At 37.1% G+C, this 26,764-nt stretch overlaps 1 protein-coding gene across 1 annotated transcript in view; it reads left to right on the top strand.

The window, feature by feature from the left end:
• The first annotated feature begins 751 nt into the window (after window positions 1–751).
• The window catches only part of LOC122135119 (amine oxidase [flavin-containing]-like), a 35,763-nt gene continuing 9,750 nt past the window's right edge, over window positions 752–26,764 (top strand). Inside the window, 13 exon segments of the mRNA XM_042713582.1 lie at window positions 752–976; window positions 1,107–1,174; window positions 1,176–1,195; window positions 5,142–5,234; window positions 5,236–5,340; window positions 5,778–5,872; window positions 5,962–6,118; window positions 7,618–7,708; window positions 8,308–8,392; window positions 17,334–17,434; window positions 18,795–18,953; window positions 21,007–21,010; window positions 22,811–22,893. Of these exon segments, the coding sequence (XP_042569516.1) occupies window positions 859–976; window positions 1,107–1,174; window positions 1,176–1,195; window positions 5,142–5,234; window positions 5,236–5,340; window positions 5,778–5,872; window positions 5,962–6,118; window positions 7,618–7,708; window positions 8,308–8,392; window positions 17,334–17,434; window positions 18,795–18,953; window positions 21,007–21,010; window positions 22,811–22,893 (1,179 nt within the window). The 5' untranslated portion in view covers window positions 752–858.

The following is a 26,764-nucleotide window of genomic DNA, read 5'->3' as shown; positions in this document are numbered from 1 at the left end:
TTTGGGTTTTCATGAGCTGTATGCCAAAAATCATCAGTATTAAAAACAATAAAAGCCCTGACATATTTCAGTTGGTGTGCAATGAATCTAAAATATATGAAAGTTTAATTTTTATCATTACATTATGGAAAATAATTGAACTTTTTCACAATATGCTAATTTTTTTGAGAACGACCTGTATGTTTTCCTAAAAAATAACCCTAAAACAAAATAAACAAAATAACACTGTTTGGGTCAAAGTGTTATAGGCTATTCATAGTTAAACAATGCATGTGGTAAATATCAGCTATTTTGAGCTAGCCTACAAAATATAAATGTAATATATCAGAACAAGGTTAGCAAAAATTGTTGTACCCCCTATAGGTGAAATTCTGCACTTTTTTTTTTATTTTACATTACAGTTTATGTTGCCCAAAACAAGGGTTTCACATTTTTGCATGTTGTGTGCCTGGTAAATCCATTTTTTGCTGTTACAAAATCTTTTGTTTTTTCATAATTGTCTTATTATATACATTGTTTTGAAGTTTTGTTTAGATACACATTTTTGGTTTAAATTGTTTTGGGGTTTACATAACACTTTTTGGCCAGCAGGATTCCAAATAGATACAATGATCAGTTTGAACATAAGTGGGAGGTCTGAGAAAGTCTATCTTCCGGTGTCCGTGTTCCCACCACAGTCAACGATCCGCTTTATTAGGGCGAAGTGCCAAGTTCATTGATGGCAGCAACAATGTGTGCATAATAAAAAGTCGAACTTTCAACTTTCTTGGCTTTGCAGTTTCTCAGCAGGACAGTCGAAGTGTTCTATTCGCCCGTGCAACAGATTTAATCGCGCTATTTGCTCAAACCGCTACAGGAATGAGTGAGAATCAGTTTGACGTAGTTGTAGTAGGCGCGGGACTGTCCGGACTCAGCGCGGCTCGCAGGCTGCAAAAGAGAAACCCGCAACTTAGCGTCTTGGTTCTGGAGGCCAGAGGTGCGTCTCAAGAAGAAAAAAAAAGGGGGGGCTTTTGTCTTAGATATTCTTCTTAATAAACTATATAAGTCAGCTTGCACAGCTAACGTTACACAAAACAAACATTTTTTTTTTTTCTTGCTGCACACAGACCGTGTCGGAGGAAGAACTGTAAGTAAAGACCTGCATAGCTGCGAGGCGTGTGACCAGTGGGACATGTGGGGGACAGTGGGTGTCCAGGTAAGCTTTTCGTTATTAAATAACTGTTATTATTATTGCATATTTCAGGGAGGGTTTTTTAATGTCACTTTATGCAGAGTTAAACACAACGTTTTCAGGCTCTGTTTAATGCTCTCACATTATTCGATTCCTTACGCCAAATAACAAAAATAAATCATTACAAACTGCACATGCATGTTCTAAACGTTTTAGTTTGGGTTTCCTTCGGGTGCTCCGGTTTCCCAAAAACATGATAGGTTATTTGGAGACACTATTGTCCGTAGTGTGTGTGTGTGTGTGTGTGTGTGTGTGTGTGTGTGTGTTCGCGCATGTTTTTTTTGACCATATCAGGACGCAAATTTGTATAACGACAAGGGTATAACATAGGTATTACAATGTATGACTTTTCAGGACATTACTCCATGTCCCCCCACTTTTCAAAATGCATAGAAATCACACAGAATGTAGTGTATTGAAAATTTGAAATAGCACAAAGTTTCCTGTGAGGGCTGAGGGTTAGGTACAGTGTTGGAGTAGGGCGATAGAATATACAGTTTGTACAGTATAAAAACCATTACGCCTATGGGATGTCCCCCTTTTCACAAAAAAACAAACGTGTGTGTGTGTGCGTGTGTGTGTGTGTGTGTATGTCATCTCTGTGATGCTAGATTCACACGGGTAACGTTAGTCGGCGCATCAATGCTTGATGGAGAGCGTATCTTTGGCGCTGACGCTATCGTCATAGTGACAACAGCCAATTACATTGGACCACAACTGGTTAGAGCTAGGCTATTTGCATAAAGCGATCTGATTGGCTGACGCCTCCGTTGGCACTTGAAAAGTTGAGAAATTTTCAACTTCTTCTGCGAGACAAAACCAGTTACGTATAATGCCGACAGACCCACAATTCAGTTCAGCAATGTATGACGTTACCCATGCAAAGTAAAATGAGAAGCGTTAACGCTGACGCCCAGTGTGAATGTACCATGAAGCTTGGCGCTGTCGCGATTGCCATAATGACAACAGCCAATTATATTGGACCACAATTGGCTAGTGCCTCAGCTAGGGTATTTGCATGAGGCTATCTGATTGGCTGACACCTCCGTTGGTGCTTTTCAACTTCTGCCATGAGCAATGCCAGTGAGCGACGCTGATTCAGTTCGGCAACTCATGACGTCACCCATTCAAAGTAAATGAGAATCGTTAACGCTGATGCCCCATGTGAATGTACCATGATAGGCTGGCCATCTGTCTAGTGTGTGGTTTCTCAACACAGTCATCGAAGATGGCTTTGGAGGTTATTCCCTCCTTCCTTAAATCTATTAAAGCCTTATGAAATCTCATAAGAATTTGCCCGCCAATGGATTCAAAAGGGCAAAATAGAGGCAGCTCCCCCGCACTATTAGGGTGGCGTTCAACACCATTGTCTCAGAATTGTCTCCTTCAGCTACAAGAAAACTATGTACAGTTTGCCACTGAGGTATGCTCATCCGGGGGACAGTGCCTGGATTGCCGCTCCCCTGCAGCATTCCGTTGAGTCAGACATTTCTTTCAGATACCTTCCGGACCGCTGTGTTTCTGCCTGGGTGATGCCCACTCAGAAGAAGCACTGCCCGAGTCCGTCTGCCTTCAATAACAGCGGTGGACGTTTATGAACTCCAGTGATGAGCTCATGCTGAACTAAGCGTCCACATTCCTCTCACCCAGTCCTTCAGGAAGCCCTGCTTCTCATGCTCTCCCCTCTTGAGCTTCTGCCTCTGCTCACTCTCATAATATGCAGACCCCCGCCTCACAACTTGGTCTCTGTTGTGATGTGAGCTCGCATTTCACAGGGGCACTCACAATTGTAAACTATACTTACATTCATTTCGAGCCGAGAAGTTTCTGACTTTAAGAATTCTTAGGAAGCACTCAGGCTGATGGCTGCGGCTTTGGCAGAGTGCTTTGCTTGCTCTCACTCTCAAGGCGAGACTGTCAGCTCTCTTATTTCTGTTCTCACATCCCCCGCTCGTTATGGGTTGACAGGAACCTGTAATGGCCTTTGTGTCCAGATCATTCCACTGTGCAGTGCATTAAGTCATAATATATCTATTGAAATGTGCATTCAAGTGAGCGCATTGAGACAGACCCTCATACAGGTTTGGCCAGGGGACTGGATTATATCAGTGGGCCTGAAATATATATACTTTATTCATATAGCCCCTGTTAGTTGCCTTGACTTTTTGCAAGAGTACTTGGACAGCGACTGTATGCCCTCCTTGTTTTAAGTATACAACTATAATGGCATGACACCATCATGTTTATAGTAGCCCGACAAAATGTCCTGATAATAAGAATTTCAAGTGGCACAGGAAGGCTGATCACCTCTCGCCCTTCCACATGATCAGCTCGTGCTGGGCACTCAGGTCAGTTCTGTGATTTGAATGTTTCTTCACTTGCATCGCGAGTTTGCCTTTGCAAGAGGATTATGTCTACAAATCGAATTAAGATTGTGGGTGGTGTTTTTGTGGGTGGTGTCCAAATAGGTCATGTGGACTATTGCGGCTGCGTTGAAGCCCCCGGCAAAGTGGTGTTCAACTAGGTAATTTAGTCATTAGCCAGGGCGAATGGTCGCCCTCGTGGGTTTATATCTATGTGCATTGCTGTTCATGGTGTAAAAAAGCACTGACATGCATTGTTTTGTTGGTTTTCTCCCACACAGGTAGTAACTTATGTGGAAAAACCTATGCCAGGTGGGCTATGAGGCACCTATGCATGTCCACACAGCCTATACATGTTATTATAGCCTGAATGTTCTTTGCAACGTATGCATTGTCTGTGCCGAAATCAAGCTAGCTGAAATCAATGTTCAGCATTTGTCTTAAAATGTTGCAAGCCCCACCCAGTTTGCAGTGTTCGACTAAGTCATGTAAATACTGACTGGGGATTAGCACCAGTGCTACTGCTGCTTCATGTTCATCTGCATGGTGTTAACCCTGTGTGCATTATATGTGTTGGCACAACTGCCACCATTAACCACATAGCACGGTCAGGCTTGACTCCGGTTTGTAACACATATGCAATAGTGTCTGTGGTACTGTTGTAATCATTATTTTGGCCCACCAGCACATTGTGATTTTATCAGCTGCACTCTGCTTCAGTCCAAAGATTCTGAGGCAATGCCATTTAGCACAACCTTATAGTGCATACATTTAAATTTTGTGCGTTATTTCAGTGCCTTGAGAAATACTTTTCTGAAGCACATAACTTTTACATTTATTATTATGTTCTAGATTCTGCATATTATATGAATTGAAAGTAATACTTTGCCTAAATTTCCATTCCATTCAAGTATGTCATAACAGAAAGCAAGCGAGCCATTGTTAAAAATCATAAACGCATGTGCTTTCTTGTCAAACAGGCACCGCACAACAAAAATGATAATAGTAAAAAATAAAAATAAAAAAAAAGTGACTAAAAAATGCATTTTTCATTAAATAGGCTATTTGATTTTGGACAATCAGAATTTAGAGAAAATATATTTTAAGAAGATTATTAAGCATCTGAACAACGAACCTGCCATTAAGCAGGTAAAACAAACAATTATGAATTCAAAATGTAATAGGAGATTACTGAAAGTGTTTGTGACAACTAGCCCCAACTTGCTTGATTTTGAGGTGTGATAATTGGAAAATCCCAAAAGCTTGTTTAAGTCTACAAGCAGTAAAAACGTGTTTTCAAGTTTATTGCTGTAATGCACTACCTGAACTATTAGAAAAATACCCAGAGCTACTTTCAGAGTCCACCGAGATCAATAAACAGCCGTTGCCTGGGGCTGTGAAAGCCTTCACTTTAGATAAAGGGCAAGCAGGGTTCTCATCAACTTACACAAAGTCGATTTGAGGCAGACGTCTGGCTGCCTTTAGTTGTCCGAATGTGTGCAGAAACACCGGTTACTGGTAATTTACTTGATTTTCATGTCCTGTAGCTCGCAGACCCATGTCATGGAGCTTATTCGAGAGCTTGGTCTGGAGGTCTTTCCACAATACACTGAGGGCAAGAAGGTGCATCACGTGGGTGGTCCATGCCAAAATCAAAACGTACACCTCTAGCATGCCGTCATACTCCCCGCTGGCCCTGCTGGACTTCACCCAGGTTCTGTGGCGGGGATATGAGAAACAGCAACCATCTCATCTGACAAAGTGCCGGTCCACAATAAAATAATTATTTTTTTATTGAGTACTAGAATGTGATTAATAGTCATCATTTCATATCTTAATGGATGAAGACTTCAGGTTCCAACTTGTATTTAAGATGCATATTTACCTTCATCCACAATAGATCTTGTAGATTTCTCAGACCTTTACAGATGTATGAAAGCTTTTTAGCTGCTATTACTAAGAGTGGCGAATGGATTAATGGGTTTGTCCAATCTATTGAGGTCATTTTTGACATCATGCTAGTTTCAAACTCAAATTTAAGTTGAGAAATGTGTTGCTAGTGTACTAAAAGTATTCTTCAAGTGGATTAAGCATTTTTGGCTTTGGTTTTCGGCCCAGAATTTTAATTTCGGTGCATCACTAATTTTGTGTATATATCACCTAGATTGACCATCTACTCAGACCATATCAGTTGAACACCCAATGAGTTCTCCTAACGCTGAGCTGCATGATAGCATGACTCTTCACACCTTCATGGAAAAATATGTCTGGACCACACGTAAGCATTGTGCATTTCTTGCATTTTCAATTCCCTGCTTTATGCAAAGTAGCCCATTGACATTTGTTATCTATCTGTGTGTCCTAAAGAGGTGAAAGAGGAGCTGGCTTTGTGTAGCCGTATCGTGTTCGGCTTGGAAGCCTCTCAGGTCTCCTTCCTGTATTTTCTGATGTACTCCGCTGCAGCAGGGGGCACCCTACGACTCCTGGAGACCACACCTGGCTCGGGTCAAGAGTTCAGGGTCAAGGTATGGGAGAGAGATAAGGTGGATAAACAACACAGAGACGTGACAGATATCATTCACACTTTCTACAATTGCTATTTGCACAGTTTCAAGGCTAAGCATGGATTGAAAGCCCAGGTTTTTTTTTAATACCAACTGGTTTATAAGGAATAATTCATACAGAAATTTAAATTTTGTGATTATTAATTCCCCCTTATGTATGCATGACTTGTTTTCTTCCATTGAATACAGAAGTAAACATAGTTCCAACAATATAACAATATTTCATAGTGACCAGGGCATGTCAAGCACCAAAAAAAATTAAAACTATCATAAAAGTTTCATAAAAGAAGTTAAAAACAGACATTTCAATGTCGGCCTGTGTTTTTTGAATATGTAATACTTTGTATGGTTTTATGGGGCTTGAAAAAAAAAAAAATTGTTTGGCGGGGGGTGGTTATTATGGACTAATGTATGTAAAATAATATAAAATGTAAAGAAACTGAAAGTGTTTATCTCCTCTTTCAAATTAAAATGATTATGTAAGGCTAAGGTAAATGTTTGTGTATTTATGAATTAGATTTTGTTAAATATGCCCTTTAGACCTACCTATATATGGGAATAAATGTATTCTGCAATTCTGAGGAAAAAAAAGTAATTTCGTTTTTTATTTTTTTTATTCCATGGTGGAAATGGGCTTCTATATTACTGTGAGCACCCCCAGTTGAATTTTTAGCAACAATATAAAGAAACATACATAATTGTGCAACAGTTTGTTTTACTTATTACCATGATACTTTAGCGAGAGGTGTCAGGTACTGGAGGGAACTGTATGAAGCACTAACAAAAAATACTAAATAATACAAATATTGTTGAAATAACAAAGAGATAAATAAAAAATACCAATAAATTATACATATATTGTAGAAATAACAAAAAGATAAAAAAAAAGACAAATACAAATAAACAATACAAAATATTTAATAAAAATACCAATAAATAAATATCAAATTAAATATCATAATTGAAAAACTCCCAAATGGCTGTGTAGTGTGGGCCAGCCTGGAACTCATCATCAGATATCAGTAGTTTGATTTAGGGGGAAGGGGGGGCCTACAAAAGCAGCTCATTTAGAAGAGTTTTTATCTTCTGTTCCTCTTTTACCTACTTTCTGTCAGCACTGACTCTCTTGTTTATCTCTCCACCAGATTAGATCTAACCACTAAGCACTGCATATTATTACAATGCATATTTGCCATTGCAGTTTCGTAGCATACAGACAATGCAATTTTATAGTCTTATAAAACAAAACAACACAGATCTATCACCTTGGCATGGTAATTTTTTGTACATCAGATATTTTTTGAAAGTAATTTCATAATCACTGTGGCAGAGAAGAATCCCAGTGGGGCATCATGCCACAACACAGATATCTGTAAGGGAGGTGTTACGGTGTTTTTTTGTGTGTGCTGAGAGCAGCAGCTGTGGGTGAGCTCAGTGTGATGGCCATCTCTCTCCACAGGGGGGGCACTCAGCAGCTGTCAGAAAAGCTAGTGGAGCAGATCGGAAGAGAACGGGTTCGGCTGGGCGCCGCTGTAATGACCATATGTCAGGTAACGACTCCATCAGTGTGAGGTTGACACAGAGATAACGACCATTTCTCCACCAGTGGTGCAAGAGATAAGTTCCTTTCCTTTAAACAAGATACTCTTCGGAAAACCAAGACATGGGTCCTGCTGTGTGCTTCTCGTTTGTTTTGCACAGCCTCTTCCTTTCCATTTCTGTATTGTACATTATTGTATGGTGAAGTGCTTGTCAGGACTGAAATATTTAGATAAGCTACATCAACTCCATTAGATGGCTCTCATTTGAGGATTGGTGACACAAAATCTTTTGAAAGCCTCACGTCGGGGAATTAGCCTATAATGTTGCTCTCACACATAGTGAGGTAAAATCCATTAGCCTTCTTAATGGTGTTACATCGACATGCCTAAGTAGAAAGTTTTACTCACCCTCACTGTTTATCCACATGAACTCATTGACTTCTATCATATATATATACATATATAAAATTCTCTTGTGTTGACTATAGTTTCCTTCACAGCAGGGCATTGTCAGTGTCCTTGCCATTTGAGTTAGTCCCAACCTCACAATACCAGCCTTTATAGGGTATCAACTTTTATTCAATTCTAATATGTTTTTTCTCTTACAGAATTCAGAGAACATAAAAGTTACAACTTCTGCAGGCACAGTCACTTGTAAAGCTGTCATTGTTGCGTGTCCTTCTCACTTGGCAGGTTAGTGCACGCACACACGATTCAATGTGAATCACATGGTTCATACAAAACAATCTGTCGCACTGACCCCAAAACAGCCGTCAATCAAGTGCCCCCTATAGTGCACTTCCTCCTGGAGTACCGCCATCCTGGCTGCAAGTTTGGCTGTCACATTTTGTTTAAACAGATAGTGCGGTGCAGTCTGTTGTGCGGAGTCTGGCGAGAACACTTTTAATGTGACGGATCTAAGGCCAGCTCTGAATTACGCATAGTGCCTGAACTGCCTCCGTCCTTTCTGGCTCTAAATCAGAATCCTCGGATGGCAAGCTGACAGGTGACGGGAATTCTTAAAAACTGGAGACTCTGGTGAGATTAGACAGCCGTCCAAAATGCATTCAGCGATTAAATAATGAAGGCAGCGTGCTTAGAAGTCAACCCTCTGGCTCATTTTCTCCCGTTAGAACCCTGAAAACTTTTAGTAGTTTTCCTGGATTGCTGATGCATCACACAAGCTGTATTTTTTGAGTGACTATACACACACACACACACACACACATACACATACTTGCATTTGTGATTTACGGGGACTCTCCATAGTCGTAATGGTTTTTTACTGTACACAATGTATTTTCTATCGCCCTACACCAACACTACACCTAAACCTACCCCTTACACAAAACTACTGGCAATTTTTGAATTTCATAAAACACCGTTTTGTATGTTTTTTAAGCTTTTTGTTTTTACGGGGACATAGGAAGTGTCCTCATAAACCATGTTTACGTTGTCATTATACACATTTGTGTCCTCATAAACCATATATACCAGTACACACACACACACACACACACACACACACACACACACACACACACACACACACACGCACACACACACACGCACACACACACACACACACACACACACACACACACACACACACACACACACACACACACACACACACACACACACACACACTCACTCACTCATACTTTCATGCTTATGAGCTTTGCAATTTTATTCACCATCCAATTTAATTGAATGAAAAAGCTGCTCAATAACTTCTGTGTTTTATTAATATGAATATGGAAATAAAGTACTGGGAACTGCATGAGGGTGAGAACATGATAACAATATATATATATATATATATATATATATTTTTTTTTTTTTTTTTTTCAGAAAATATCTTAAATATAGTTGATTTAAATTAGTGTAAGTGTCTTTGTAAATATGAATATTTATTAATAATAATAGCATTAAATTAATACTATTGGGCAAACTTTTCTTTGGGGGATTGTTTTCAGAAAATGTCTTAAATGTAGTTGAGTTACATTAGTGTAAGTATTATATTTTGTAAATATAAAAATATAAATATTTATGATTATGAATAATATATTACATTATATATATATAAAAAAATAGGTTTGGGTGAACGATTCTTTTGAGGCTTGTACTGTAGTTAATGTGTTAATGTGTTGTAATATTTTGTTAGTATTAATAATTTTCATTAAGATTAATAACATTAAATTCATATATAATAGGCTTTACTATTAATTGAAGTCTTGTTTACGGAAAATGTCTTAAATTTACATTTTATTAACATATTATAGGTTTTTGGTTAACTATTTATTATTGGTTTCGGTTAATTATTTTTAACAGTAGTTACCTGTATTAGCTAAAATGAAATAAGCACGAAAAGTACTTTTACAGCTTTTACTGATCTTAGTTAATGTTAATTTCAGCATTTACTAATACACTATTAATATCAGAAGTTGTATTTATTAACAATAGTTCTGTGAACTAACATGAACAAACAATGAATAACTGTATTTTCATTAACTAACATTAATAAATACTGTAACAAATGTATTGTTCATTGCTAGTTCATGTTAGTTAATACATTAACTAGTTAACAACTTAAATATAGTTTTAAATATAACAACTTAACTATAGTTTTTAACTGCAGTTTTTGATGTACAAACTAATCCACTCAGGGAACTTAACACCAACAGATCTTTTAATGCCTATTGGCTCACTCTCTCGAGTGTTAGCTTGTCCCACTGCATGTCGTCTTGTCATCTGGGCTGACGGAGACCAATGTTTTAACCTCCCATCCATCTATCTTTTATAATGAGTGAAGTCACTCCCCCACCACCTCCATTTCAATGATTAATGAACTGCTCGACTTGATAGAACTTTATTGTGCATGCCAGGTAATAGAAGACTTCTGTTCATGGCAGCCCACAAGAGCTGCATCTCACTGTATATTCTCAATATCGAGTTTTATATTATATTAAATTTTTAAAGAAACAGTTCACCTAAAAATGAAAACTGTTACTTTAGTATCATTCCAAACTCATTTGTTGTTATTATTATTATTATTATTAATTTTTCACAGAACGCAAATGTTCTTGCCATTCAAGCTCCAAATAAGTATCATAATATAGAGGTCGTGCTCTATATTCCAAAAATACTTTTTATTTATGTATTTAATTTTTCTTTTAGAGAACCCTGGTCACCAAGAATCATCACCACACGTAATGATTTTTTGTTTTGTGACCAAATTCAAAATTTCAAACGTTGATTTTAAGATTTTACACTGATTTTAAGTACAATTTTCTGTTTCACAGATTAAAAAAATAACAGCATACAGTTTCGAAACAACATGAGGGTGAAAAAACAATGACCGAATATTAAAGTGCCCCTTTTATGCCATTTCTAATGTTCCTAATATTGTTTTGGGAGTCTCCTACAACAGGTTTACATGCATGCAAAGTCAGAATATGCTTCTTAAAATATGCATTTAATATCACCTAATTTTCCAACGATCCTCAAATGATTTGCTCGAAGCAGTTCTAAGATTCAGTCTCTCTAAACCCCTCCTTTCCGTGAGCCTACTCTGACAGCGCATGTAGGAAATAGTTACTTTATTTTAAACACTTGATATGTAATATCTATTATTTATCATATTTGCAGGTCGTGATTCAGCAGAGCCAGCTGGTCCAAATAAACTGGGTACTGAGCCATCTTTTAAAGAGCAAGCGTTTTGTGAATCCCGCGTTAAACTCCCTGAGATCAGAGAAGCAGTGGTCAGTAAAATCAGGGGAACACAAAAAAAGATAGGGAAAAATTAAACAAATTTACATTTTAGGAGACAATGACTTTATTTATTGTGCACTTTCAGCTTTACAGCTTTGCAGTTTGTTTACATTCACATTACACACTGCATGAAAGGCAATATTCGAAGTGGCATAATTTGGGTCCTTTATGTTTGGTGTGAACCATTTCTCTAAAAGGACTCAGTGTGAATTAGACACTCTTCCCACTCTTCCCTATAAGTTTGTAGATATTTGTTTACTTCAGAAGTCACAGGGAATGCCTGTCATGAGGAAAGTCAGCGAGATGGACATCTTCTAGCGATCACTTTAAATAAATACGTGTTTTAAAACCTTACACGGCAATCCTGGATTTCTCTGTCAGTTGGGGAGAGAACAGAATATGAAGTGTGGGTGTGCGTGGGCAACCATGAGAAAAGAATGTGTGTGTGTTTGCTGGAACTGCTGTGCGTGGGTGCGCGTGTAGCTGTATAAACCCATGAAGTATTCATGCTATGCTGCACCAAGGCTACAATATGCCTGCGATTAGTCAGGTTGTGGGATGTATGTGCATTTTGTCTTGGTATTCGGATGCTCAACCGAGTTTGGACACATTCTTACGGTGGGTTTGTGGCATGCTGAAGCATAACTGGGTGCAGCTGGTTGGTTGCTATATTTAACTCCCAAGTCTTCCTCCAAAACACTGTACCTGACTAAGCTGGCACTGCAGCTGCATGTAATTTGAGCTGACTGGCAGAGAAAACGGTCCCCGGCCCGGCCTCCCATTGACTCCACTTGGATGAGAGAGCATCTCCAGTGACAGTGGGCTACGGCGGTGGCAGCAAACCTCACAGACACGTCACTCAGAGTTCGCTTAGAAGCCTGTTTATACTGTTAGAAAGCAGGGAAGCATTAGCATCCGTCTGACTGCCGTGACCTATTTTTAAAGGTGTTTACAACGAAGTATAAGCAGATTTTTTGGTTTAAGAGAGCCAGGATGTTTCCAGTTCCCAGCACTTTGGGAATGCGTTCAAAAGCACAGGCTTTATGCCCAAACCTTTAATTAGCGAACTGTAAGTGTCACTTTTCCATTTACAGATGGATGAAGGCAGGGTGGGTGTGTGAATGGGAACAAAGGATGTTGCAGATTTTGGCCACTGAATTTTTCAGCTGAAAATGGCATTTTATAAAAAAAATAAAAAAAAAAGAGAGAGAGAGATTGATTGTGACCAGTACTTCAACACTTAATAACAGTCTTTCTGGGGAAAAAGCAGTGTTCACATAGAAATATCAATGTTTGAAAATGCTTGGAAATGTATTGATAGGTGCAGTTTCTTTCCTGTTTTGACATATTTCTTATTCAAACAGCAAGTTTGCAATGGCCAGTGGACATCAATGGACAGGACACATAGAAACAATAAAAAAAAAAAAAAAAAAAAAAAGGCTTCAAAAACTATATTTGAATTGCATATAAAATTTCCATACATTTATAAACTTAAACTAATAAACTTAGTTTTAACTAATAAACTTAAACATTGCTTTCAGCACTTCAGCAAATCATGGCATAGTTTATTAACTATTTGCATTTTTTTAATTTTAAGTAAACATATTTTCAAAATGCAGTTATTCTAATTTCTTAACATAATGTGCTGTATAAGCAATTGAAATAAATGCATTTATTAATTGTGAAAACAATTACATTTATTCAATATTCAGTAAAATATTGCTAAAAGCTGTATTCAGTTAGTTCAAATGTATGAGATCTACACATAATGGAAGATTATAGAAACCTGGTTATTGTGTATTTAAAAAAATTGTGCCTTTTATTCTGTTTATTAATACTATTACAAAAATCATACCCGTTTCATTTATGTATGGGTGACAAATATGCATCACATTAAGCATGCATTTATTAATTTGTTTATTAAAACTATAACTAAATTGGATTGAAATTCAATATGCTATTCAAATAAATCTTAAATTTAGGCCTAAATATTGTTTTGTGAAATAATTAGTATTGGGGGAGGAACATTGTCATTTTAGGGTGCATTTGATTATACAAAATTTTGTCGAGTGATGAGAAGGATGAATCATCAGTATTTTTGAGCTTATATATTGTAAAATATTTTTGAAATTCTTTTAAAATTTTATATTAAAAAGTATGAAAAATGTATATGTATATTAGATTTTATTAGTTATTCAAAACAAACGCTAACTGAAAACAAGCATTCTTGGTTTTCGGCCCAGTATACCTAGAATTTTTTAGTTTTGGTGCAAAAGTAGAGTGAAACAGTGACATGGTTCACACTTCTTTTTTAAGTGCAGTTTTCCCCAAGGCTCCAGGCAGGTGGGCGAATCCTACAGAAATGCTGAGAGCACCTGTGGCCCATTAGCCTGAGGTTATGCTAGAAATGTCTGTTCCACCACTCACGGCTACCTGAGTAACAGAGGTGACAGAGATGACAATGAGTGAGGGGGAATAGAGACAACAAAAAGAGGGATAGACTGACAGAAGTGTTAGAGGAAGTAAAATATGCATTATTGTGTTTTGACACCCAGTTCACTAAACATTTTTGAATAATATGTGCTGAATGCAATTTGCACGGCACAATTTCCTCTGTTATTGAGTATGCAGCTGTGGAGGACACAGCAGATTACAACAATCTGGTGTACTTCACTGGCCTGTACGGTATCACTCATTGATTGGCTCTTTAAAATGGCGAAACTGTGCTTTTGGACACAGTACATGCCCGTTTAACACTTGATTGTTATTAAATGAATTACTGCTGCCACAATCGATATAAAACATACACAAACGTCTCATTTCTTCAAAAGCTGCATAAATGGATTCACCCTTCTGTCTTTCTGTTGGCTGCCAGAAAGGTGGTGTTGCGGCATCGCTGTTTCTTAACGTCTAGCAAATTGAAGCAAGCAGACAGCCGCTGTCGTTTACAAGCACACAGTTATGATGGACTGCCAGGCGCAGAGCGATCGCTCTCAATCAATGAGAGCAACTCCACGCCTCAGTCACTGTGGCTAAATTAGATCTGTTTCCCCCATCTGCCATCTCAGCCCTTTAGAGAGAAAGATTCATGTGGGTTGACATGAGACTGTCGGTCACATGTAAAACATTGCACATATAAATCATGGTTAAGAAATGATACAGTGTGTTGTGCGGTTTGTTTTATTCATTAACATGTTGGAAAGTCCTTTGGGAGAGACTTAACCCAATGGAAATGTGCTAATCAGAGCCTCTTGTTCAATTAGCAACATTCGTGAAATATAATGCAATCAAAATATATTTTTCTGATTGCCGTCGCTTAACAAAATTACACACGTAATAGCGCTTCTTTGCATCGCTTGTCCTGTTTGATTTTTCATTTTCTGGATAGAGATGTTTATTAACATTAACTCCAATTAAAATGCTTTTCTGCATAGTGCCAGATCCACTTGAATGAGATGTTGGGTGATTTGATATATATATTTTACAGATGGACTTAGTGACAGTTTCCTTCCCAACTGTATACCATAGCACTTTTATGTCCATTTTGTTATAATAGCCCTGATATTTTGGAATTGCTTTGCATATCCAGTTTTTAAGATAATCACATTCATATCAGGCTCTTCTAGGGACTTTAGATGAGGCCAAAACACACTTTCAACTGGGATAAAAGTGACCAGCCACTTTATTAAGTAACACTGGTCCTAAGAAATATTTACTCACTTTTAAACAAACTTAATTCTTCAATTAACAGTTTGAAGCTATGAAACTTACTAGCCAGTTCCCAAATGAATCACAACATTACACCATTTGACTCATGGTTAAAAAGAATTAAAAAATTGGAAAATAGGGAAGTGTATAACTGTACATAACGTCTTGTGGGAATGAACTAGTCCTATGTCCATTTACATTTTGGCATCAAAACTGGGGGGAAAACCCTCATGATTAATGTGTTACCTGTTTTGTTTTATCAGCTTGATGTTTGAGCATGTTCATACACTCAAGTTCTCTGATTGGTGGATTTTGCTTAAAAAATGTAGGTATTAAAGTACTTCAAAACTTTAGTTTGCTTTTAAACAAGATTTTTTATTTTTTTTAATCAATCAAAATTATTATTATTATGGCAAAACTTTAAAATAAGAATTATTAGTTAACTACTTTAATTAACATGAACTAACAATGAACGACTGCATTTTTATTAACTAACATTAACAAAGATTAATAGATACTGTAATAAATGTATTGTTCACTGTTTGTTACATTAACTAATGGAACCTTACTGTAAGGTGTTACCATTATTATTTCCAGGAAAAGGCTTTTATATTGTGCTGCTTCATTAAAAAGGTAAAAATTACCTTTTTTTATTTCAGATAGTTTTTTCCTTGTGAAAATAAGTTTACTTGTATTGAATGTTCATTCGTAGTGTACTTTAAATCTTAAAGGGATAGTCATTGTACTTTCATAAATGTGTGTCGAAGACTAGCATGAAAGAGAAGAAATTGTTGAATAAAGTATTTCACTTTAAAGTACTCACTTAAGTGCACTTAATTCTGTAATGCAAAGGTCAGTTATTTTGATGTGTTTACTAACGTATTAAAAACATATGCTAAGTGCTATTAGAAATCCAACTGTAGTGTGTCCTTCATGGGTCCCACTTTATATTAAGTGGCCATAACTCCTATGTGCTTACATCAGAAAATAAATACAGTGTACTTATTGTGTTCATATTGTATTGCAAAACACTTTTGCTGCTATTAAGGTGGAATATGGGTAAGGTTAGGGACAGGTTTGGTGATCTGGGTAGGTTTAAGGGTGGGTTAAGGTGTAAAAGATGGGAGTGTAATTATAAACATTTTCATTTCAAGTAATCAACTGGGCAGCAAACAACAATTTATTTGTGTGCCTCCCTCTTCATAAGGCTAGCTGACACGTTGGCTTGTCGCCAGATGGCTGTCTCGTCAAAAACAAGGTCATTGTCCCTTCTGGCACTGTTTGTGTTACTCAGGCGTAGAGATGGCCCTGAGGGCTGCACATAAAGTTATTGGATACCCCACACTTACACTCGCAAAATAAGCTAAGCCTTAATTACGGCTTTTAAGAAAACAAAGTAGTAGTGTTAAATCGCGGGGATTCTTTAATAGATTGGCAATTTCATGGAGAGCTAGTCATTGGGGTATTACATCCAATTTGCCAAAGTGCTGCTTCATTAGAAGGTATAGCCACCTGAATCAATACCAAAGGATGATCTGAGACCTATGAGTTATTCTATACCATATTCTTCCTGTCTGTGTTCCTCTGCTCACTATTTTTCCCTTCCATATCTTTGAATCCATTTGCTATTTTCCATTTCTCTTTAAAACATGCATTTCTATTCAGTCCTATCCTCTACTTACAGTAATAAAGTATCCCATAATCCCCTATGATCAAGAGTGTCAGCAAGATATCCGCTCTGTTCCAAAACCTAGTGAGCTGCCTATATAAGCAGAATTTTAAGGCATTGTATGCATGTACTTGATTCTGAGGTTGTACTAAAATGTACACTCTAAGAAAAGTCTATAAAAATAATGCACCCTATGTACCAAAACAAATCATATCATTATTTCATAGTACTAGCAAAGGTTGTTACAAAACAAACGTACCTTATCACCCACGAAAAAATACATTAAAATCACTAACAACAGATAACATTATACAATGTTCCCCAATGTCTGAAAAAGTGACCCAAGTTGAGAAATGGGTTCTAGCAATTGTAAGAACAGAACTGTCTTTCCTATTTAATCTCAGTATCATTCTGCTGTTCATTTCTAGCGCTAAATGGCTCTTATTTAATTCAGTGGCACTCTGACTATGCCCTCTCTTTCAGCCCAGATCCGTTACGAGCCTGCCCTGCCTGCTGAGCGCCAGCGCCTCACCCAGTGCCTGCCCATCGGCCACATGACAAAGTTTATCGTCACTTACCCCACTGTGAGTAACACGCATAACCCATCCACTTACCCACAGCCAGCTTACCGGCTTTCCCAGCACAGTGCAGTTACTTCCCCTACAGCTCTATTGCATTAAACTCTATAATGAAGTTAAAATGTGCAGAAGCATGGAGAGCTGCCTCCTAGTGCTCTGTCTAGCATATTCCTTATAAGCCCTCACTATAAGTTAATATCTTGGCTCTGCAGTGACTGGAGATGCCACTTTAAGCAGAGGATAAGATTTGTCTGTCAACTGTGAAAGATGGTTTTGAATATATTTTGCATATTAAATAAGATAATGGGTTTCATTCACTCACATCTTGTGCATAAAATGTTAAAAGTAATGATAAGTTCACACTATTTGTTTTCTAAATTTTGATTAGAACCAACTAAAACAAATAATCGATCAGCCCTATTGTAAATGTTTTGCATGAGAACCTTTTCTGCGCATCGCATTTGAACTTAATTGTTAGTCCATGAATCCCTGCCTGAGTGCTTAAAAATGTGTTTTATCTTTTATTATTATCTTTAATTGGGGAAGTCTTGGCCTAATGGTTAGAGAGTTTGATTCCTAACCCTAAGGTTGTGGGTTCGAGTCTCGGTCTGGCAATACCACGACTGAGGTGCCCTTGAGCAAGGCACCGAACCCCCAACTGCTCCCGAGTGCCGGAGCAAAAAAGGCTGCCCACTGCTCCGGGTGTGTGTTGACGGTGTGTGTGTGTGTGTGTGTTCACTGCTCTGTGTGTGCACTTTGGATGGGTTAAATGCAGAGCAAGAATTCTGAGTATGGGTCACCATACTTGGCTGTATGTCACTTCACTTCACTTCACTTCACTTCACTTCACTTAATTGCAAATATTCATACATTTATGAAATTTTAACTTTCTAATACATAACTTATTTAGTTAATTAAATAGGCTTTATGGAAGAAACAGCATGCACTTGTTTTTTTCTGGAAAAACAAAACACTTTTTAACAACAAATTAGTTCTTTATATGGTTTAGAGTGTTAGATATTTTAGTCTAATAGAACAGTTTAACAAGGGATAGTTCACCAAAAAATTAATATTCTGTCATCATGTATTAACCCTCATTCCAAACCTGTTTGACATAAATCACTATCTAAGGAGTCGCGTTGCCCCTATGTTTGAAAGGGCATGACGTTTGATTGATATTAATTATGCAGATATTATATATAACTGCTTATAAATCTACAATTTATTATTCACATTTATGGAAATATAGTTGACATTTATGCAGATAATGTCTGTTTTCAGCATTGCGCTGGTCTCTTTTAATAAAGAAAGAATGCTTTTCATTTTCAAGGCTGTTCATTCTCTGTTTTTTGATCTGACTTCACAGGCATTTTGGAAGCAAAGAGGTTTCTCGGGGGAAATCGTGGCACGTCCCTCTGAGAACTGTCCTTTAAGCGTCACATTTGATGCCACCAGCCCCAGAGGCAGTCCTGCGCTGGTGGGGTTCATCACTGGAGTACAGGCCCGTGACTGGTGCGACAGAAAGGTGAGAGACAGATAGAGAGAAGGAGTTTGGGAAAGAGAGTGAAGTATTTTAATAACATAGCAAGCTGTACTGGAGTGAGAAATGGAAAGAGGGAGTGAGAGATACAAGCAAGAAGCAAGTTTAATATGTCAGGTCTATTCTCAGTTTCACACTTTCTGAGACAATGAGTCAAGAGGTGAAAATAGATATATACTGACATTTAGTTGCTCAAAAACCGCCTTTGAAAAGCATAACAGTCGAGGGCTGGGCGATAAAATGATAACGATAATTATTGTGATATAATTTTCCTAAATAAAATGATAACAAGACATTTTGCATTTATACTAAATGTATGTAGTGTACTGTTTTTCATTGAAATACCTAAAAAACTATATAGTTAAATTTACCATGGCATTTAATAATAATATTATATGCAAAATAATTATGTAATATTACCATTTTCTTGTCGGACTGCACAACTACTTTACATTTGAAAGGTCTTTTGACCCAAATTACAGCATCCAGGGACTAACTGCTAACCGTGCTAAACAAAACTTTGACCACTTATTGCAGCCAAACTAGCAACGCTTTCTTGGTCAACCGGTGTGACATTTTGCTGGAGAAAAAAATGACTATGTTGGTCCAACAGCTAGACCAGCACCAGCATTGTTACTGTTAGCTATTAATAATACTTTCGATAATTATGAGCTAATTGTTATGTTATGTATATATGTTTTCTCTGTATCATAATTGAAAATAAAACTATATAAAAATGCTTTCGGTAGATGAAATAAAGCTGAATTAAAATATAAATATTAGACCAAAGAGTCCAAGTAAATAAAATGTTGGCTTGCATGGCAACGAACTGAAATAAGTTTTGAGTTGAAGTACTAAAATTAGGGATGGGCATTTTTCCAAAAATATTACATTATTTGAGCTAATAAAAAATTAATATTTAAATATTTTGTTGTTTGGATTTCATATGATTCTTATGGAGATAACTTAGTTTCACTTGACAAAGGTTGTACTACAAGACATGCTGATCAAAGTAATTCCAAACTTTGCTGCATAATGCCATTCTGCCATATACAGTCAGTTCCTGTTTACATATTCCATGGTGCCACCCAGTGCATTTAGTTTTAACTCAGGAGTTATAAGGGATTCACTACATTTATGGCTAGCAAAGCATCATTTTAGTGAAATTCGAATAGTGTTAATATTATACAAATAATTAACACCAGACTATTCGTGTACAACCTGCCTATCCATGCACACCCCTAACTAAAATGACTACAACTGAAATAAAAACAAAGCTATTAACGCCATACAGAACTATTTATACAAAAACTAATGAAAATGACAAAATCATGTAACAAAATTACTAAAACGTAAAACTAAATGAAAACTGAAAATACAAAAGCTAATTCAAAATATTAAGTCTATAATAGTATAAATAATACTTGTATGGTAGTCTAAGTTAGTCTTTCGCGCAATCAAATTGTCTGTAAACAGACTATCAGACTAGGGATTAGCCAAATGTCTTTGGTACGGCATTAAACTGAAAGTGTTATCTTGGGAAAACAAATATTTCCAGCTCTGAGTCTTCAAAGAGTCTTTTCCTGACTGATAATGTGGCAGACTATTGATTTGTCTGTCACTAGTCGCTCAATCAAACAAAGATGGCCACACATACTGCATGAAGAAAAAAGCTCGCCTATAGCTAAAATCCATGAAAACCAGATGAGACCAGAATTCCCTCTTTGAGATAAACTGGTCTGATAAACACATTTCCATCTCGCTTCTTATGATAAATTCCCTGACTGCCTGTAGTCATGCATAATAGACAAGAGCACTCTTTTAAACCACTGAGTTTATGGTTGCTTCATTCATATTGAATCAGATGGACAAGCCAGTCTGGTTCTCATTTGCTAATACAACATAACAAACTAGTTTGCATTTGGTAGTATTTTATGTTGAAATACCCATTTATCACCTGCATTAATTGAGATATGTCGGTAAAATGAAGAGTCATGAACTCTGCAAAGCATTTGTTGACAAGTTCAGGTTCTTGTAGATGTGTGAAGAGCCCAGACTGACAGTGCAATACACCCGAGCCGTGTGCTTTCTGCTGTTATTATTTGACATTACCTTCACATGAATGAGCTGGCAAAGTTTGCAGTGTGGACATGAAGTGTAATTTTGTGCGGTTTGTTTTATGGCTAGGCATTAGAGATAGTGGCTAGCCCTCCAACTCCTTATGGAGCACTTTTATAAACCCCCCCCCCGCAGATGGTTCCTCTGCCGCCTAGCCCCATACCTGGTGCGAAGCCATAACTGTAGGATGAGTTATGGCCCGGGACACTCGGTTCAAGTAGAAGTGTGCGCAACATGCAGATGCAGGGTTTTATACATTCCCTTAACATCTGTCATTAGCTGGCATAGTAATGGCAAGGGTATACAGCCCGGCCCCTTTCTACCCATAACTCATGGAGAACAGAGACCAAAAAAGGAAATTGAGTTATTCAGATCGATGGAGGTTGGAGAACCAGACCCAGCCCGGATCTCGCCCTTGTGAAAGAGAAGTACAGTTTAGCATAAGGTGAAAAAGAATACTTATTAAGTAGAATATATACTTTAGAAGAGTATAAGTAATGTTTTTGGAGGCGTTATTTGCAATGTATTATAGTTTAAATTTGTATTTCGAAATTTACAAATGTACTAAATTTTACTTAAAAATTAAAACCAAAAATGTATAGATTGATGTTGAGTTTGCAAGCGTCACAATTGAAAATGAAAGGTGAATGATTCAACATAAGGCCATCAGGGGTTACTCATACTTCATTAAATAAATAACAAACAGTTAATTGTGCAGAAATACATAATACATGGAACAGTTTTAGACTATTTATTGATTGTTTATGTTGGGTGGTGGCTAAAGCTCAAAACACACAGCATGATTTTCGGCGTCCCAGACAAAAGATTGGAATCGTGAAACAGTCGTGGCGATTTCTATGATGGTGGCTCCTAATGTCGTACAGTAAGAGAGGGTTCAAAGATGGGACGTTGTCACAGTTCTTGCGACCAAAAGATAGCCTACAATAATTTTTCTGGCAGTGTCAGAAATTCAGCATGTTCATCACACAGTGTGTTTGCAATTACGACCTACCTTTACTGACCAACCAGTAAAAATGTGACATGAATTCAACGCGACATGGCGCTAAAACATAAAACTGCTTACCTCAAGCTCTTATATTCCTTCTTCTTTCGCCACTTCCACTTTTTCAGCACACATAAAAACTACAACTGTCAAAGTGTGATTCATTATGCTTCTTTTTGTTTATCCCTAGCGCATGCTAATGACATTTTATTCTTCTATACAAACGTGCGTCGTAGCCTACGACTCAATAGGTGTCATCATCATACAGTCTACATGCATGTCGCACCCAAGTTTATTAGGTCCATGTCACACAGTGTGACCAGCAATGATCTTATAGGATTGCTAAAAAATCGTGCAGTGTGTAGAAGACCTTAAGGGTGCTGTGCAGTGGTACGATGAAGCAGTCATAGCTGTGCTTTATTGTGAATAATACACAGCTGGTGACCAATCAAAATCGAGGGCTGGAACTAAGCGTTTTATAAGTAATTTTTAAAAAGTGTGTTAAGTGTCATGAAAGTACACTTAAGTGGCCTTTTATTTAATTAATTTTATTATTATTATTTTAATTATATTATCTACAAGTAATTTTTTATTTAAAAAATATACTTTTAAGAAGTAAAGTGCACTTTGAAAACACTTTTTCAAAAGTATGGATATAAATATTATACTTTTTGTGATATGATGATAAACAAAACTGTTTTTGTGCTCATTTTAGATGGAGGGGAGAGAAGAGATGCTGTGATCTCCAGCCTGGTGAAGTACCTTGGTCCAGAGGCGTCCACCTACATTCACTACGAAGAAAAGGTATGTGGCAAATTTCAGCCAATATGTGCGCTGAGTCCACAGAAAGTATAGTCATTGCCTTGCGAAACCCATTGCTTCAGCTTATTTAGTAGCAGCTAGGAGCACCTGGAGTGTACGGGAAAAACAGTGGCTGGTGGCTTGCGTTGTTATACACAGCAGAAAAAATGTGGAAAATAGACTCAGGAAGACACTAGCTTTTTTTATTTTAGGTCATTTTGTTGACACCACTGAGTCTGTGGAGGTTTGTCTCTGCAACTGTCTGACTAACTTATGTTAATGTTTGATTGTGGAGAAATTGTGGTTATTTTATTTTTACAGCATTATTCATTTCAAGAAAAATATGCTGTTTTAATAAATGGTCATTGATTCTTAGCTAATCCCCATCCACTCTGGACATTTTTGCTAACTAAGATAACTCATAGAAATTAGCTGGAAATGTATGTCAACAATGTGATTTTCAGTAAAATGTGCTCATAAATTGTAAAAATGAATTGAATATTGTTCTTAACAGGTCTGGAATGAATTGTAACATTGCAAATAATTCTAAATTCTACTTTTGTTTAAATAAATAGTTAAATTATGCAGTAAAATTGATCTGACAAATGGCAGACGGCAACAGTTGCTAAGGTAGGACTGAACACAAACTTTTTTAAAGTGGGGCTCAAAGGATTTTTAGCAGATTTTAATTTGAATAACCTCAGTTCAACAACAAATCATCCCAACTGTATTGCAAATGTATTCATGGAATACAATTTCATTTAGATGGCAAACCGAGTATTTTATGCATTTATGAATTGAACCTCAGGCAATGTCAACAGCATGACCGAATTTATGGAAATTATATTACAAATGTCATTCAGACAGAGCTGCAGAAAGTTTTATATGCAGTTTGTAAAAATTATGCTGCTAAGTGTAGTTATTTTTTAAGACTCCCTCAAACCCTTCATTTGATGTCCTCTGGTGGTGTGCAGTGTTTAATTGTTTAATTTACACCCTAACCAGTATGATGTCATTTTATTTGAACTCATTTCTACCAGTAATTGATACATGCTGGATTTAAGAGTGGCAGTGAAAACATCTTTTAGTCTTGAAAGGATCGCAATGTCAAAGCTCTCAGTTTCCCACTGAATGAGTCAGCATGTGAAAATAACACACATTGACTAGAATCAGGCATGAAACCTATTAAGACCTGCTAGAGTTCATCACCTCTGTCCAGTCTCCTGTATGACTCTGACGAGCCTCCGCGTGACACTCACCACGTGCGTCAACTGAAATGGAAATCTCTGCGGCCACCTCTATTCCTCATGGACCAAAGCCGAGAGAACCAGTCCTCCACTGTGCCTGAAATGCACCATTTCACAAAAAAAATGGGAATTTATTTCCCCTGAGAGGTTAAAATGGTGCCATAGACCATACAGGAGGTCATAATTTAGATTGACAAATGGGCACATTGGTTTGACAGCAATCAGCTTCAACAGTATGTTAACATTTTACCACTTTGGTGTGTGAAAGGGGTGTCAGGCCACTTTCAGGCACTATAAGTGAAAAGGGAGAATTGCCTTAAGCAACTCTGTGGCCTGTGGATGAAGAGATCGGAAGAGGGATGATGGGACTACGATGGCAAGGCCATTTTCCAGTGAGCTGCAACTGAAAAAGGAAAATACACTACGTGTACTTTTTCAAGTAGAGAATTACCCAGAGTGCCATGAGAGGTCTCATGCACTGGGCTTATGGTGCATTGTGGAAAGCAAAGGTGCATCAACTAAAAAATATCCATGGTGTTTAATGCATATAGTGTGAAGGAGCTGAAGCACATTATTTCCGCCCTTACAGAAGGGCTGGGCGATATGGCCAAAAAATCATATCTCTGTATTTTTTGGCTGAAATGCAATATACAGTATATTTCTCTGTATTTTCTACATTTTCTATTTGGATTTTATATTTATTTATATAGCCTGCCAATGTTGTCAATAAAAACAATGTTTATATAAAGGCAATGAAAACAATATATATAGTGAAAGTAGGCTATTACTATCTATATGTGCAAAAAAAAGGGGGCTAAATTCACATTACATTCTAACATTGCAACAATCTAAAAGCTTTTTAAAACAGAAGTTCAATTCACTAAACTAAAAATGAAAGTAAATAAACACAAGAGCACAGATTAGTTACATTATATTTTGATTACCCCATTACTGTTATCTGCTATCATAAAATACAATTGTAGTTTTAAAATTCTACATATGACGCTCTTATTCTATTGCGCTCCATCTGTTTGGCACTCATTCAATTAAGGTCTTAGAGTCTTTAAATAATTTAATAATAAAAAACTTAATTTTATGAAGGCCAGTGGCTAGGCGCTAGGGCGGGGCCAGAAACTTGCTTAGCCCCTGTTTTTTAACTCCCACTGTCACTTGCATTAACATTGAAAAATAAACATTAAAACCTAAAAAATGCCTAAAATGTGTCCCATAAACAACTGACATTATGGGGGAGGGGTCAGTTTGGCACGCTTAGGTACTTTCTCTCAATTTAATCAGATTTTTAGCACCCCCTCTGAACTGTTAAGCTCGCCCCCTTAGTACCTCCAACAAAAAAAATCATGGAGCCGCCATTGATGAAGGCCCATTTCCTATGGAGATAGAATTGTGGCATAATTCCAAATAATTAGATTATCAACAAAAAAAAAAACAAAAATTAACAAAAATTTTACATTGACAAGTGAATAGAATGAGATCCACAAATAAATGTGTTGTTAGAGTTTTCACAAACATGAATTAAATTTACAAATAAATAAAATGAGATTTGCAAATAAAAAACATAAATCACAAAATATCTTATGTCAAAAACACAAACTTTACCTGGCATTCATTTGTGAATTGCTTTCTGTGAATTTGCGCGATCTCTGCAGATATTTGTGTATTTTTAAACATTTCTGGCCATCAAGATGCTGACAAATCCACAAATGCGTGACTCCACCCACCGTCTAATCAAGCCAATCAGACAACAGCCACACTTCATTGACCAATCCAACCAGTCAAGCCGTTTAACTGATGTATATGAGCAGTTATGCGGATCTAAACAATGTATTAAGCATTAAAAATAATATTTTTCAAACATTAATTAAAAGTATTACAAAGTTATTGCCATTGTTTGGGGAGGAAAAAGAATATACGTGGGTACTTTTTGTTAAATGTGGTGCAGGTGTGTTGAATATAAACGCATAAAATGTAAGACGAGATATTTATCGGTTAAAAACACTTGATCACGGCAAACAATATTTCATATGAATCGGACTTACTAGTTTTGATGGTAAGTCAAAGTAAATGCACAGTTTTTATTTACATCCTCCACTCACAAATGCCCAGTACATGCTGCCAGTGATTCTGAAAGCTGGTACCCAGTTAAAATTTGGGCACCTTTGATATTATACGTGTTATTATGCGCTATATTTGTCACTGTGATGGTGCGTTAAAAAGGGATAATAAGCCATTGTGGCCATGTCTACTCTGCTTGTTGTCGTGCTGTGCTGCAACAGCTGTAACTGCAACTGGAGGCATCAAAGCTAATGCTAGTGAATCATTTGTTCTTTATCGTTATCCTGCCTCCAGAACGTGCTACGATTGGTCAGCGAAAATTTGGCTGTTATCTCATAATTCCATCCCATCAATTCTCCAAACCTTGTCCTCTCTAGGGTTGTTGGAGCCTATCCCAGTCTCAGGACCCCTGGACCCTGGAACACATGGCCAGTTTATCCCATAATTTCAACTCTTTATTTCATACCTATACCTTTTTATTGCATAATTTCGACTTGTTAATTATGACTTAATATGTCAGGTTCAACTTTTTCTGTCATATTTATGACTTAATG

The sequence above is a fragment of the Cyprinus carpio genome, chromosome A23 (genome assembly GCF_018340385.1).
Source record: "Cyprinus carpio isolate SPL01 chromosome A23, ASM1834038v1, whole genome shotgun sequence".
Taxonomy (NCBI): Eukaryota; Metazoa; Chordata; class Actinopteri; order Cypriniformes; family Cyprinidae; genus Cyprinus; species Cyprinus carpio.
The sequence above is the reverse complement of the archived record's forward strand: the minus strand, read 5'-3'. Positions and strand labels throughout refer to the sequence as shown.